This window comes from Amblyomma mixtum, chromosome 4 (assembly GCF_055824585.1).
Source record: "Amblyomma mixtum isolate Tamu chromosome 4, ASM5582458v1, whole genome shotgun sequence".
Taxonomy (NCBI): Eukaryota; Metazoa; Arthropoda; class Arachnida; order Ixodida; family Ixodidae; genus Amblyomma; species Amblyomma mixtum.
In genome coordinates, this window is record NC_143015.1 from 102,658,782 (window position 1) to 102,675,875 (window position 17,094).

At 49.2% G+C, this 17,094-nt stretch overlaps 1 protein-coding gene across 1 annotated transcript; it reads right to left on the reverse strand.

The window, feature by feature from the left end:
- Positions 1–2,355: 2,355 nt before the first annotated feature.
- LOC149347646 (uncharacterized) lies at positions 2,356–15,926 on the reverse strand. The gene is made up of 6 exons (XM_089541621.1): positions 15,917–15,926; positions 13,158–13,242; positions 10,211–10,335; positions 4,564–4,584; positions 3,071–3,115; positions 2,356–2,369 (listed from the first exon to the last, which is right to left on the reverse strand). The coding sequence occupies exons 1-6, from the start codon at positions 15,924–15,926 to the stop codon at positions 2,356–2,358; spliced, it is 300 nt and encodes a 99-aa protein (XP_089397747.1).
- Between the last annotated feature and the right edge of the window lie 1,168 nt (positions 15,927–17,094).

A 17,094-nucleotide genomic window follows, 5' to 3' on the forward strand; every position in this document is an offset into this window, starting at 1 on the left:
TGCTCTAGTTACTGACAGCTTCTTTTTATAAAATAACACTAATTTCACAACACGGATGTAAAAGAAGATGCGACCTTGGTGCGGAAGATCAGCAAACATAATCCACAATTACGAACAGGAACTGCCTCAAGTGATTCCTCTAAACTGCAGGCTGCCAGCAAAAGAACAACTGTGAATGTGAGCTGGGTATCTGCAAAATTGTGATTTGTTCACAGCGACAGTGTCGCACTGTCCCTGTGAACACACTGGCGTGACACTCTCCTATAATGTTCCTATCATTCTGCTTGGCTACCATAGACATTAAAGGCATACACATGCATCCTCCTACATCTTCCCTTGCTTACACAACCTCATTGCTCGGACTGCTGAGTTGAAGATTCAGCTGTCAAGCACTAAAAGTAAAATTTCCCTCACTTCTACCAATAAAACCCCCTTACTTTTTTCTAGTGCCCTAGGACCTAAGATATTGTCAGTGGACAACGCAGAAGACAGTGCTGGGCTCGTGCACGGAGCGCGAAGAGAACGAAGTGTGATCTGTGCGCCGTTGGCCGAGAGTGGTTCGACTGAGCTGCTGTCATCATCCCTCAGTGACTACTCCTTGTGTGCCTACATTTACGTAACATCTCTTGGTGGAGGTCGCGGGTTCGAGCCACCATGCCGCTGACCCGACGAGCCGACGAGCTGATCCGTCGAGATAGCTACCGACGCGCCTGCCACGCCAACTGTCGTCCTAGCCCACCCTCGAGACCCGGGCACATTCTGCGGTACCGATGACGTGGACGTCGAAGACTGGCTCTCGCTGTACGAGCGTCTGAGCACACACAACAGGTGGGACCCCACGATGAACATTTGGTGTGAGGTGCCGGAGTCCCTTCATCGCCATCCTGGTCCCGGAGCTTCGGTGTCCTGCGCCAGCCGTGGACGTCGGCCGTGAGTGCCTGGTCCGCGCCGCCCGGCCGTGCCCCAGCCCGCCTGACCTGAACCGACCTCGCCGCTCCCCCCCAGCCCCGGACGCGTGTTCGCCAAATGCAGCCGGTACAGCCAGCGATGACAGCGCCGCCCACCGGCAGGTAGCAGCCACCATTAAGGCTGGTTATAAATATTCATTCAGAACGACGGCTTCACGTCGCCGCTATGGCGCAGTAGATTAGAGGCACGTGTTACGTATGGAAGGTCGGCCGTTCGACTCCGCTCTCTGTACTGTAATTTTATTGTTTTCTTTATTTCATTTCTTAATTTCTTTCCCTTTTAGGTCGCAAATCGTGATGGTTAGTGACATATAACGCCGTTTAAGATTTTCAAAACATTTTCTGCATACTTTTACACAGATTATTCACAGCGCTGGAATATCAGTTTTGAATTTAAACTAAATATTACATGGTTAGTAACAATAGGTTGGTATAGACTTTTAAGCATTATTTAGGGAATAATTATCCCTTTTAGGTAAGCCGTTGTGACAATCTTTAGTCACCGTGATCAATTCACCGTGGTTTCAAGCCTTGTGGCTGTACAGGCTGCAGTTGGCGAATACGCGCCCCGTCCCCCGCCCGGACCACAAGACACGACGACCCAAGACCCGACCGACCCGAGACCCGACCGACCCAAGACCCTGCCCACACATGAGGACATCGCCCCCCTGCCCCTGCCGTTCGGTGCATCCAAGGGCCTCGGCAGTCAGCTCCTGGTACCCTACGGCCCGGATGCTTCGTGGACCGGGACTCATTCTCTCATCTTTCTCATCGTGGTGGCCAGCACTGCACCATCTTTTACATACTATTCAACCCCCCCCCCCCCCCACTCAAGACCATCGCCATTTCGCCGTCTGTTCGTCACCGATCGGGACGATCGCTCGGAGGCCCCGGGTAGTGTGACGAAGACGAAGCTGGCAGTGGCGCGAGACGGAGCGCTCGCGCTATGCCAGCAGCCATTACATCATCTCTTGCTCATGGTTCACCACATCTCAATCTTCGGCTGGCCGCCACGTAACAATATGATAGGGAGACATGTATGGCGAGCTATCCAAGAGATACCACAGTTTACCACATAGATAACCACAGATATCAGTCTCAGAAGCGCCCAATTCCTCCGCCTCCATGGCTGTTTCTCCGTCCATAATATTTTTGTCCGGCCCACATGGCTATTAGTCGGCCTATCCCTGATGATGAAAATTCCATGATGCAATACACTCCTACAGTTCGTCACACAAATGTCGTACAGATGTCATTCATTTTTGCAAAATTGTACATTTTGATGCAGATGTCATACAATATCATACAAATTGTATGACATTTGTATGACGAAGCCTGTATAAGGTTATTCCATCATAACTTTTTTCAGCAAGGATAGGGCCCTTATCTAGCCCATATGTCCTGCGCACGAATTGTAGAGCTGTAATGCGGCCCCCATGAATTATCCGGGCTACATGACTCTCTTGCTGCTCAAATGGCTCTCGCAAGTCTCCTGAATGGCTCGCATGACCTTTTAACCGGCAGGGCACTAATCCGACCCGCGTGTCTTGTGTACAACCTATATCGCAATATCTGGACTAGATAAACTAACCGGGCTCAATGCCTTTATCCGGCCCCCATTCCTCTTAAGGGACAACATTTGTCTGATGGCGCAAGCATATCCGAATAGGATCGTCATTGACAAGCTGCTCTGTAAGAAAGTTTTCTGAGCCGCATCTTGATGACGGCTACGCCAGTGAACTCCAGAAAAGTACCTCCTGTTGGGGACGCTCGGGAGACTGCGTAATACTTGCTGAGCCCTGCCAATCAGGTTAGGGGAAGGACACCGACCAATAAGAGACTAAATCGACGGGGACCATGCAACACCGCCCTCATTTGTTTCGGTGCATTGTCTGCCTCCTATTAGCCGCTTATGATCCATTGAGATCAGACACTGTGCAGCTTTGTGAGTACTCTTAACTGTACTGTTGGCTCTATAGATTGAATTCACAGCACAAATGCAGCTTCTAAGACACCTTAAAAAGTTGATTCTGACGTGTCAGTGTAGCCTCCGATCATGCCTCCGATATTTAAACCTCGTAAGCAATAACTTGGGTACTTACCTCCACCCCCCGCCGCTGGAACCCTGTAAGTGGCTTTCGCCGTTTCTGCAGACAAAGTGCGGAGTAGGCTAGCGTAAGTAATTCAATCACTAAGCGAAGATGAACACATCACACACAGTTCGAAAGTAGCCTGCAACCGTAGTCAAACTTGTTCACCACGCCTCAGTTCCGTTGTGTTCTTTACCTAAAAGTTTACCGAAAAGTAAAACAAAAAACCGTGAGATTCTGCGTAGTTGAGAATTTCGCCAGCGTAGAGGTTACCCGATGTTTTGACTCGTGAGTTTATACAGGCGTTTACACCTTCTTCCATTTAAACTCTGTGTACATCGTGCTGCTCATTTCATTTAGCTTTCGCCTTCCAGAAGTTCACATGGCCTTTTGACATGCAGGCCACGTATCCCACCCCCATTGTTTGCTTACGGCCTTTATGGCAATATTAAGGCAAAAGCCTTTAATGGCTCATACTGTCGTCCGATAGCAGAGGGTGTCATATCTTTGGAAGTGTTTAACTCATGTTAACTCGGGAACTAAAAAAAGATAGGAGAAACCGAATGCTTGCTTGAGATAGAGGAGGAAAAAATAAACATAGAAGTCACGTTTGATGACTGTAGAGTATTTAGTTAATTAATTATAGTCAAAAATGTCAAAATTGCGTCGAAATAACGCATACATCGATATAGTCACGGTAATGGAGTGACGTCACATCCACCGGAAGTCGTCACGGCATAGTGAAAATTGTCACAGAATGGTCGAAAAACGCCGGATTTGAGTCAAATTAGATGAAAGGATATGTAATTAAGTGCAATTAACACTTAAAATCCCCGAAAGATGTACAATTTGGGTATCGATATAGCCAAGAGAACGGTGTGACGTCACATCCACCGGAAGTCATCACGGCATAGTGTCCTTGGCTTTCGCCTCTCAACGCTTCAGTTGCCAAAGTGTCCTCGCAATTTTTTTAACGAGATCACTTAACCAACCTCAAGGCCCTTATCCGGCCCACAAGCCTATTAGCGGGACCTCATGGGTCTTATGGCCCATAAGAAATAAATGGCCGTGTGACTTATTTCTTTGACTTCTCAGAAGTTTCATATACGGGTGCACCGACATCTCCTAGAGCAAGTGTATCTGCCCCTTTCCGGACGGATATTAAATTCCCACTGGAACAACCATGATGACCACAACAAAAGACAAACTACAAAATGCGAAATATTTCGGGACACCTTTCGTGATCTTTTTTCTGTATTCTTCTTCGAACAATGTACCGTATTTTAAACTTTCCAAAAAGAAACCGTACGATTGGTCCCATCTTCTAGTAGTCTTCGAGCAGGGCCGCAACCTCATCTACTTATCTAGCAGGAAGCGCGAAGCTTAGAATAGACACATAATTCTAAGATCCAGTAGCTGGAAGCAATTGCGACCTTTCCAAATGCAAAGATGATTCCCGTGATGAAATAAAAATGAAAAGGCTCAAGCCTGTAGGTATTCCTTACGTGTTTCGTCACCATGTTCACCTGCGAATAGAATCCGCGCCACAGTTAGAAGCCGAAAAAGTCGGTGGCATAATAACATAATATAAGAAAACTTCCTTAAAACATTGCGACTTCCAAGCTTCAGGAGTTAAGGGGCAAATGAAGGAACCTTAAGAAAAACAAAAACAATTTCTGAGGCGACGTAATGAGTCATCGAAACAGTTATCCGGTGTTTTGCAAAAGAATGAACTAACTTTAAACAAGCCTTTAAGTACTGACGAAGCTGTACTGATTTTTTTGAAGGGCTACTAATCTATTTGGGACAGGCCTTCATGTATTTTGAACTGAAAGTTGTGGCTATTTTATGCGCCGCCGAGCTGGCTGAGTGGTTATGGGGCTCGGCACTACGGGGTCCCTCATAGCCCGAATCGCTTTGGGGCATTAAACCCCACAAACCAAACCAAACTATTTTATGCAGTTATATTACCATTACCAATGAGAACTCCGAGAGAACTGTCCATGTAAAGCAAGGAATGACACACTCGGCATACATAGGCATTAACCCATTAGAGCTATTCGAACAATTTCCATCCCTGAACGATAGATCCGAAATAGGAACGGAGGTGTAAACCGAAGTGATAGAGCACATAATTGGCATTTGGACTAACTACTCAGATCGACCGTCATTTATCCACCCAGAAAGTGATTACATTGCTTATTTCTCATTATTCATCCCCACACACACACACACACACCCACACGCACGCACACGCACAGGCACACACACACACACACACACACACACGCGCGCGCGCGCGCACACACATACACGCACGCGCACACACACACACACATTCACAAAATCGTTCGCATGTGTTTTTCTCGGTTTTCATGAATGTTCACTTCCTTAATAAGCCTGTTACTATTACCCCACGCAAGAATATCACTTCACTTCTGTCCTTACGCGCCTACTGACATAACGGCCGCGGAGACGAACGGCAGTCAAAAGAAGATCTGGACGGGAAACCTTAGCCGCGCCTTAAGGGTATTACAAGATAGTATTAATGAGTTAGATGCCCATTTATGCGGAAACGATCACTCTCTACTTTACATTCATACATCGCGGGGAGCCCTTATACCAAGTCGCACCAAAGGGATAGACTCGCCAAGCTCATACATCGGGATGTCTCGGTACTGGGTGCTGATGCAGTCACCAGGCGCATCAATGACAAATACCTGCCCACTACGCCCACCGAACAACACGCGCCGTACGGCGGCCTACCCAACGCGAAGCTCGATCGTGACATCGACGTCGAGGAGGTCCGCGCGGCCCTGCACGCCCTCAACAGCCGGTCGGCAGCTGGCCCGGACCTCGTCACGAACAAGGCGCTCAAGAACCTCGACGACGGCTCGATTGAGAACCTCGCAAAATACTTCAACAAGTGCTGGAGAGCGGCCGCGCTACCAAAGCAGTGGAAGACAGCCAAGACTATCCTGATACCCAAGCCGGGGAAGCCACCGGACACGGACAACCTTCGGCCCATCTCGCTCACGTCCTGCGTGGGCAAGGTGCTGGAGCACGTCCTGCTCAACAGGTGGCAAGACTACCTGGAACGAGAGGGGCTGTATCCGGCCACGGTGATCGGCTTTAGACAGCACCTCAGCACGCAGGACGCGATGCTGCAGCTCAAATACCAAATCATAGACAATGGCGGCAGCGCCCGCGACAACAAGGCAATCCTGGGTCTCGACCTAAAGAGCGCCTTTGATAATGTGAAACACTCGGCGATTCTGTCCCAAGTCTCTAAGCTCAACATGGGCGAAAGATCCTACAACTATATCAAGGACTTCCTCACGGACAGGACCGCCCAGCTACGAGCAGGCGACCTACAAACGCAAGAGAAGAAGCTCGGGAGCACCGGCACACCGCAGGGATCGGTCATTTCGCCGATGCTGTTCAACCTGGTAATGATCGGAGTGGCCGAGAAGCTCGCGGACATCGAAGACGTCAGGCACACCATCTACGCGGACGATATCACACTGTGGGTGACCGGCGGCAGTGACGCCCACATCGAGGGCGCTCTGCAAGCAGCCGTCGACGCGATAGAAGACCACCTGGAAGGCACCGGCTTGAGATGTTCGCCGAGCAAATCGGAGCTCCTCATACTCCCACCTACCAACAATGGCAGATGCAAGAGCAGACAACGCGAATGCGAAAAAATCAGAATCGTAACCAAATCCGGCAACGTGATCCCCGAGGTCAGCAAAATCAGGATCCTAGGCATGGTCATCGAAAAGCATGGAAGAAACGGCGAAACCATCGCCCGTCTCACGGCAAAAGCGGCCAACGCTATGCGACTCCTCAAAAGAGTAACTTCCCGGAAGGCTGGCATGAGAGAGGAGAGCCTAATCAGGCTCGTCCAATCCTTCATCATCAGCCACGTCGCGTACGTTGCAGCCTACCATAGATGGCTGCAACACGAACGCAACAAAATTAATGTAATGATCAGGAGAGCGTACAAGGCGGCGCTGGGCCTGTTCGAGTCCACGAGCACGACCCGCCTCTTACAACTCGGGATCCACAACACGCTCGAAGAAATAGCCGAAGCGCAACGGACCTCTCAACTGGAGCGGCTGTCCACGACCAAAGCCGGGAGGAAGATACTGGACGACCTGGGAATAGGACACTCGAACGACGCGCAGACGAAGCTCCCCGTCCCCGAAGAGGTCCGACGCCAGACCAGAATCGACCCCATACCCAAGAACATGAACCCCGAGTATAACAAGGAAAGAAGAGCGGCGAGGGCCAAGGCTCTCATCGACCTGCACGCCAACGACGAGCACGCGCGGTACGTGGACGCGGCCGAATACCAACGGAACGCCTTCGCAGCGGTCGTCATAGAGGCGTCGACCGGCGCCACGAAGACGGCAGCGAGCGTGAGAGGCGCCGGAGCGGAACAAGCGGAGGAGGTGGCCATCGCCCTGGCCATTGCCGACGCAGACTGCTACACGGTGCTGAGTGACTCGAGACAGGCGGTGCGAAACTTCGCCAAAGGCCAAGTCTGCAGGGAGGCCGAGCGCGTACTACGAGCGACTAAACTGCAAGACAGAAGAGTAAGAATCAAGTGGTTTCCGGCGCACGCGGGCGACGCGTCGGAACGCAGTGCGAACCACAATGAGACGGCACATGCAGCGGCGCGAGCGCTAACCAACCGCGCCCCGACAACAGACCGTCCGACGTGGTTCGGAGCCAAGGACCGCATGACCGACTACAGCGAAATCACGAAGGCCTACCGCCTGGCTCGCAGGACTCTCCCACCCCCGCACCCGAGGCTGAGTCGAGCGGAGGCGGTACTACTGAGACAGCTCCAGACCGGATCGCTACCGAGCCCGAGACTGATGCATCGCATGTACCCCGAGACCTACCCGACCGATACGTGTAGAGTCTGCCGGAGGGAGCCGGCAGATCACACGCACATCCTGTGGGACTGCATCAAAAATCCAAAGGAAGCAAGATCAAGAACAATCCCGCCGCGGCTGGAGGCAGCCGCGAAGAGCAACGACCATGACCAACAGCTATGGGCCGTCCAGCAGGTCCTCGGGGCGCTCGAAAGGCAGGGATCCAGCGAGCCGGTAACGGCGAGCGGAGACCCGCGCCGAGTAACGGCAGCCTCGTAGACGACGTAGGCCCTCGTCGGGGCGCGCGAGCGTCCAACTGCAGGCACAAATAAAGTTTACTCCAATCCAATCCAATCCAATACCATTCCCAGGTAAAAATTCATGAAAAATCTCGAGAGAAGCCACCTATGAACTAGGTCACGTAACCTTGCGGTGTCATCGCAACCTGACCACCAAATTGTGAGCAAACTGCACACTGTCGCAGGAGGAAGTTAAATTATGATAGGTCGCTGACCGGTTGCTCGGCAAGAGCAACCTCGGTCGCCAAGGCTATGAAATAAACTATGTTTGTAGACGAAGGCAAATGCCAGTAATGGCTGCATTAATTGTTTCATGAGTGAGTTGACTCTTTGTTTAACGCGAGAGTGTTCGTACCCCCTGTCGGATAAAATTTTTCGACGTCGGCAACTGGCCACCTAGGCCACGTGACCTCGTGGGGTCATCGCAACCTGCCCACTGGATTGTGAGGAAATTAATTACCGTGGCGTTGCAAATTGGCCACCTAGGTCACGTGACCTCGTGGAGTGATCGCAACCTGCCCACCGGATTGTGAGGAAATTGACCAGCGTGACGTTGGCAACTGGCCACCTAGGTCACGTGACCTCGTGGGGTCATCGCATCCTGCCCACCGGATTGTGAGGAGATTGACCAGCGTGGCGTTGGCAACTGGCCACCTAGGTCACGTGACCTCGTGAGGTCATCGCATCCTGCCCACCGGATTGTGAGGAAATTGACCAGCGTGGCGTTGGCAACTGGCCACCTAGGTCACGTGACCTCGTGGGGTCATCGCATCCTGCCCACCGGATTGTGAGGAAATTGACCAGCGTGGCGTTGGCAACTGGCCACCTAGGTCACGTGACCTCGTGGGGTCATCGCACCCTGCCCACCGGATTGTGAGGAAATTGACCAGCGTGGCGTTGGCGATTGGCCACCTAGGTCACGTTACCTTGTCCCGTCGTCTACAACCTGCCCGACAGATTGTTAGCAATTTGACCACCATGGCAGGTGGCAGTTAAATTAATGATTCGCCGCGAAAGGTTGCTCGACAAGAGGCATCTGGTTCGCACAAGCCCCACAAGTGGCAGCACCTGCCATAGAAGGGTAGTGGCGCATCTTAGCCTGACCGCTGCACCACTGCGCCAAGAGTGAAATGAGAACTCCCAGGGACCTATTAATGGTAAGTCGAAAATGGGCCATTCCTCATGTGTTGGCATTAAACCGTAAACGCTATCGCGCCATACCTTTAATGTGGAGCCTAAATGCCATCCCAATTCCGTTATTCCTGTGTCCGCGATGTTCAGAGCTCCGCGTATGCAAAGTGGGCAGCCAACTTAAAAACAGGCTCCGTTGGCGCACCCATCTGCCGCTGTTTTATTTATTTAGTTTCTCTCCGGATTCGCTCTTTCCTAACATTCCCCTTTAAATGCACTGCTAAGTCACCTTTCAACCTTTCCTATGAAAATTTTCTATTGCATTTTCTATTCGGTCTCATTCTACCATATTTCGGCCTCGTGCATTACTGCCTCACATATCCCTTCCTAATGTTTACTTCTTTTTCGCACTTCCTTAATTTTCGTTTTGACTTTGTTAACGTCATGCCCGTGTTATTTGTTGGTATTTGTTGAGTCAGCTCTGGCCACGTTCTATTAAGGCCTATAGTTGGTTTTTTTCTCTTTTGTTTTGCTGAAGCTTAGCCTCGCGGGTCTGTCATTTATTGAGTGGCAGTCATGCAGTTTTCTTTATGGCATTTTTGGCCGTAGGTACGCTGGCGGGTCACTACTTTTGTAGCATATTAAAAGGTGCGGATCGATTTCTTCAAAAATAGCCAATAACCCAGCGCAGTTTGCGCGTCGTTCTAGTCTTCGTGCATACGTCTGCAAGCGCTGTGGATTCCGTGAGGTCTGCGTATGGCAAGGGGTGCATACGTGTCGACAACACAAAAGAGGGTGCAATGCCGACGAGAGTTTTGCGTGGCGCCCATGATACTCACCGCTATAGTAACCGGAAAGCAAGAGAAGAAGAATGATCATGATCACAAAAAGGACCACGATACAACAGCAGATAAGGGGAAGGGCCTCGTCCGGATAGCTGTCCTCATCCTCGGTTCTTCGCTCCCTGCAATCGATCGATCAATCAATCTGTCAGTCAGCCAGTCACTCAATGAATAAATCAATCGATCAGTTAATGTATCAACCAATCAGACAGTAATCACTATTAGTCAGTAATCAGTCAATCAATCAATCAATCAGTCAATCAATCAGCCAGCCAACATTTGAATCAAGCAAACAATCGAAGGATTACGTATAGAAAAGATTACACACAAAGCTGAAAGCTGAATATTGAAGATGAAGGGGGGCTGAAATTCGTTTCAACCACAGGCTCATGTCCAGGCAAAAGTTATGAATATTGGAAAATTTTGAGGCACTTTTATACAAATATTAAAGTTAATGGGCTATTCCGATTTTCGCCAAAATTTTTTCTTTTATTCTAGTTTTTTCATCTCACGCATTGAGTAGTTAAGACTACCTTGGAAACCAATGGTGAAAGCTTTTTAACGACACCAAAAACGTTTTAACTAGAGGCCGGATTTTTAGGCACTGAAAAGTACGTTTTAGGCGCCATAAACAGGCGGCTAAAATTGCATTTTAGGCACCTAACGGAGAAAAATAGGCACTATAAACTTTATTAAAAGTCCACACAGTTCCGAAATTCAGCGCGAAATATCTGCCGTAAAATAAAACAAAAACACAGCAGGAATGATTTGGGACTTTAAGCAAGGTGCGGGCATTAGAAGCCGTTTTCTTAAGGCTGTCGCGCAACTTTTCGTACAATACACATGCTTCAGCAGAGCAAAAGGGACGGTTACCAACCCTTTTAAAACACTTTGGTATACCTCGAAACAAACAATTCGCTTGTCGTGTACAAACGTAGAAACAATGAACACCTTAACAGGAGGCCATGTATTTAGAAATTGATAGAAACATTGTCAATTCAAAGCATCTGACAAATGAGTTCAGTCTTCGCTCACACAGGAATTGAACCGAAATGTGGTGCCATCTAGTCAACGACCACTTTAAGAGCCAAAGTCATCAACAAGCTGCCGAGATAAAATAGCAGAAAATAGGAAAAAGGTTGCTTCGATATTTTCGGCTGATGTGGTTGGTATTGTGTACACAGCCGGCGTAGGTGCAGTGCTCAGCACAGCCAAATGACGAGATCATCTAATGTTGCCACGTGTGTGTTCTACTCACAACCGAAATGGATTCGAAAGCAAACAGAATCTGAAAGCAAAACAACGGCGTATTTCAGGCCCCTTTTCTGTAAAATATGGCATTTCAGGCACCGACGTCGGAAAGAGGCATTTATAGGCACTGACACCCAAAATAGGCATTTGTAGGCACTACAAAAAGAGCATTAAACATTTTCAACACCTAATTCGTGCTCATATGTAAAAATAGTGCACCTACGAAGCGTTGAAAAAAATAGGCATTTGCCTGAAATCCGGTCTCTAGTTATAACCTAAGAATGCAAGCCTGACGACGAAAGATCTGCGGATATATTGGGAGTTGCAGTGAAACCTTACAATACATGAAAAAATCGCCTCCTTAAAATATTTCCCGACCAAAAATGCATTTTTCCCGAATTGTTGGGTATGCTATGATGTCAGCCGAGCTTCTCGATCGACACCTTCGATGGCCGCCTGGCAACTTTTATTTCTTTAGGCAGCTATGTTCCCTGTCATTGACGTCGTTAGTGGAGAAACCCATATCATTTCCCCGAGTTGATGCTCTTCAGCGCGCAGCGATATCTCAGTGCAAGTTCGTTTGTTGGTTTAACCTCCACCAGCGCTAGGCCTCAGAGATTACATGGGATCGAGTCCGGCAAAGGCAGCTGCATACCCAGCAATTCTGGACAAAATCGTTTTTAAACGAGAAAAAGTTTACGAACACAATTTTGGTCATATATTCGAACATTTGACTACAACAATCAGTATATCCGCAGACTTCCCGTCAGCAGGATTGCATTTTTTATTCTATTAACGTTTTGCCTAACGTCGAGAGAGTTCCCCATTGGTTTTCTGTGGCAGTCTTAACTACTCTGTGTGATCGATGGGGAAAAAAAGATTTTGCTACACATTACAAGAATGAGACATTGCCCTTAATATTTCCATAACAGTTAACGATATTTTTTTCGATACTAAAAATTTTATGTCGCAAAATTTCGGATATTGTGTGTTTCGATGAAGGCAAAAGACGAAAGGCGCCCGTGTGCTGTGCGGCATCAGTGCGCGCTGAAGGACAACGGAGCAACGGAACACTGCGGCATTTTGGCTAGCTAAAGCACGAAACATTGAAACGAGCACAGCGACATGCCTGCTGATAATAAAGGCCACGCATTGGCTGTCTCTATCCCAGATGCGGCCTGTAGATGGCTTTGCAACGCAGTTTTCCCCTTGCTCCGGCTTCCGCCGCGTGGAGTATACCACTTTTCTCCCCGATAGCACATTCATGTAGTGAAAACTACAGAAGGAATACTGAAATACTCGACAAAAGGCTTCATACACAAGTGATGATTGTGTTGCTTATGATCAGGAATAGTTGGAATAAACGCTTTCAATGATGAAACATCGAACGGCCGGAAATAAAACACTAAGGACATCAATATTTGAATCAATGAGGTTCCTTAAAAGTAATGGGAGTCGGTAATTATGCCTTTGGTGTGCGTAACTTGTTCGTGCAGTGGGCCCAGTCCACAGTGACTTGTGATGTTTTGGGTATAGAGTCTGGAAATCCTGGAGTGAGCCCTAATGTTCAGTTCTGCAACTTTCAGCTAGGCGTCCGCTTTCTCTCAACCCTCAATTCCTTCGGGAGCTGGTATGGTCAGTGCGAAATAACTAAAAGTGTTGTCAGCGGGAGTCACGAATGATCTGAACTTACCCATACCCGGAGACCATTTGGCTCATCTCGCCGCCGCTGTACAGAAGGCTTCGCTCGACTTCTAAAACGAAAAGGAAAGTCAACACTTAAGTCACATCTGTAATACAGACTGGATACGAATATCTAGCCCTAAGGGCATCGCCGTGGCTGCTATAAAAATACCGCTCGCTGTTCCACCCCCTCGGTCACTACTTGCTCGCTCTGGAGTCAATTCAGAATACGGCTTCACCATCGCAGCATGAGGTTAGCGAGATCGAATCACGGTCGAGAGGGACACAAAATGTCGTGCTCGGCACTTTTAGTAGGGCAGAGCGCACCGTTCGAGCAGGTTGGGGCAAATAACTTTAGTTGCTCTAGGCCCATTCCCCCATTTACCACCTCATTCCCCGCCAATAAAAAACGCTACAGCAAAATACAAATCGAGCCGCGTCGTGTGCGATGTAACTTCCGGCGCCACAAAAGCTCCTGATTTGTTAAAGTTGACTGTACCACTCGTCCGTATTAACAAGAAAAGAAGAGCGGAGGAGACCGAGACAAAAAGGGCGGATAAGAGACAGCCTATCATGTCGTCTTTTCGGCCGTTTTATATTAAGGCGAAGGCCTTTAATGGCTAATACTGTCGTCCGTTAACAATGCGTGTCACACGCGTTTCACTCGGGAACTAGAAAGCTAGGAGGAAAAGCAATGCTTTCTTCAGATAGAGAAGGAAAAAATTGACCTAGAAGCCAAGTTTGATGACTGTAGGTTAATTAGCTAATAAACTATGGGCAAAAATGTCGAAAATGCGTCGAATAGCACGGACGTCGATACAGCCACGGGAGCGGTGTGACGTCAGATTCACTGGAAGTCGTCCCGCCATAATGAAAATTTTCTCTGAATGGTCGGAAAAATGTCGGATTTGTGTCAAATTAGAAGGAGAAATGTGTAATTAAGCGTAATTAACACTTAATATGCCTGAAAGATGTACAATTTCGGTACCTGTACAGCCACGGGAACGGTGTGACATCACATCCAGCGGAAGTCGTCACGGCATAGCGTCGTCGGTTTTCGCCTCTCAACACTTTAGTTGCCAAATTGGCCACGCATTTTTTTGCTTGATGGTTTACGGTGGTCTAACGTCCTAAAGCGATTGAGGGCATGAGAGGCGCCGTTCTGAAGGGCTCCGGAAATTTCGGTCACCTCGGGTTCTTTAACGAGCACGTACATCGTACCTCGCACGGAACTTTAGAATTTCGCCCCCATCGAAATTTGACCGCCCGCCGTCGTGGCTCAGTGATTACGGCGCTCGGCTGTTGTACCGAAAGACGCGGGTTCGATCCCGGCCACGACGGCTGAATTTCGATGGAGGCGAAATTCTAGAGGCCCGTGTACTGTGCGATGTCAGTGCACGTTAAAGAACCCGAGGTGGTCGAAATTTCCGGAGCCCACCACTACGGCGTCCCTCATAGCCTGAGTAGCTTTGGGACGTTAAACCGCAATAAACCAACCAAATTTGACCGCCGTGGGCGAGATGTCGTCCCGATAGGACGACAAACCTATAAGGCTCTCGATGTGCAGAACAGAAAATCTGGCGTCGTCGGAGTAGCTGTCGGCATTGTGCGATTAATGATTGGTGGTGAGAGATTGCTCGGGAGGAGCAAATTGGGCCGCACAAGATCCACCGCTGGCATCGCCTGCCATCGCAGGGAAGTGGCACACCGGCGCAGGCCGCTACACCAGTGGACAAGGAGCGGCACGAAGATTCTCAGCGGCACATGAATGTAAATTGATAAACTCCGCGTGCATTAACTAATTAACGCAATAGCGTCATACGCATAAAGCGGAGGTTAACTGTCCCGCCCAATTTTAACCAATGTGTGCAACGGCACTATGATTCGAGGCCCACATAATTTGTGGAGTTCACTGCTTTGGCTCGGCTGCTGAACTTAAGGGCGTGGAATAAAATCCCGGCCGGGGCGGCTGCTTCGCGGCGTGGGCGAACAGGAAAAATTTTGGTGCGCTGTGAGATATCGCAGCACGTGAAAGAACCCTGGGCGGACGACAGTAATCTGCAGCCGTTCAGGGCGCCGTTTCTCTTCGCTCATATCCAACTTTTCGCCGTCAAACTCCACATACCATATCAACAGGGAAAGTTGAAGGAAGTGGCTATATTGCCAGCAGCCATAAGGATGGCCCGAAAAACAGAATCCCGGCAGTGTCGTCTCACTGGCTCACTGTAGTCACGTGACGCGTACAGTCCTTCCTCGAAGAAATTTTCGTTTCATGAATGAAAAAAGAAAAACACAACTCAGTATTCGTTTCGCCTGGGAGTTTGTCCCTTTTAGGCAGCGTTCTGAGATTCATTGGTTAATGTTTGACTGCCAGCAGCCGAGAGCCTATTGTGCAGGGTATTCGGAGAAATAGACCACTGGCAGTGTCGTTTCATTGTGTGTGCCGTGGGGCCAAAGGGCCAAACTGCGGGCAAAGTTCCCTGTGGGCTACTCTGCCGGCTGCCGGCTTAGTAGTCTCGTCCAATGTTCAACGTCCTCCGGAAGGACTCCGTAAGGTCGGGCTCCGAATTAACTTGGACAACCTCTGGCTCCTTAACCTCTGCCAATATGGCGCAGCAAAAGGGCGTGTTCAGTGTTTCGTCTCCACCGAAACGCGGACGCAGCAACTGGGATATGGTCCTGCGCGCTCCGACATCGCAGGTGACCGCTCTGTCCCCTCCGCCAGCGCGGGAGGTGTCGAAAAAGGCCACACGAGAAAGAGGCGCTCACCTTCCGTCATTTTGATGCTTTGGGGCTGTCTCCTTACGATGCGCTGACCAACGTGAACAGTGCTGCAGTCCTGCCGGGCTTCGCGTGCTGCTCTCGCGCTCGCGCAAATGGCTCGGGCTCTACGCGCCCTTTTCTACTTCTTCGGTCCCCACGTGGTGTTGTCTACGGCATCCCACAAAAGTTACGGCAGAGAAAAGTGGAGGCTGAGGATAGAAAGGATGACCCCACTGCGCTAAACCTCCACGAACTCATGAATATTTAGCGCAGTGGGGTCGTGCGGAGACCCAAGAACCTACATGTTCCAAATCCTATGGCCAATGAAGTTCCTTTCACTCTCTCTAAACCACTGGCGCTTGCCCTGAAGGCATTAAACCGGACCCGACCAATATAGCCCTAACCATGGAATAAGGCAGTCTACAGTTTTCACGCCTACTTAAAGCTGAGAACGGCTAGACAGAGCAGCTGTTCGTGAACTGAACTAAGGCTATAGGCGGTTGATTCTAGTCAGCTTCTGCAGTGGCTTAACATTTACAAGCGTGGGTTGTCATACTAGACGATGCTGAAATATATTCACCGAGAAAAGCTTCAGTGTAGCTGACGCGTCCGAATGGAATAGAGTTTGCTCACAGTAAACGTATCACAAAGTTAATGCAACTATTCTTTCACGTCCACGGAAGGAAACTGCGTTTAATGGGTGTAATTTGGGTGTAATATGTCTAGCCATGCAAATCATTCGAGTGCACTGAGGTGCGGAACAGAACAAGCCAGGGCAGAATTCTGCACTGTGGCTGGCTCTGGGGCGGGTCAAAGCCCTAGCCACAACAACAGGGGTTGTAAACTTCAGGGGTTGTAACAACAGGGGTTGTAATGTATTTCGGTTTCTTCATCCACTTTTGAAAGCACTGCATAGTGAAAAATCAGTTTCAACATGCACCTATTGTGCTCAGTTTTAAAATCACTCGCTCGTTTCTGTGTTAAGTGTGGTTTTTCAAGCCAAACACTTACTATGCTTAAGTGCTGGATTTTTTTTGTCTCCAGCGGAAGCCACACGATTGTCGTAGTGGATGAGGCGCCCCTAAAGACGCATTGTTAGTGGCCAACATTAATCCCCAACATTTTTCACAAGTAGGACATCTCAGTTATACCACCAGGGTTTGCGAACTTCGTTAGCCCGAAAA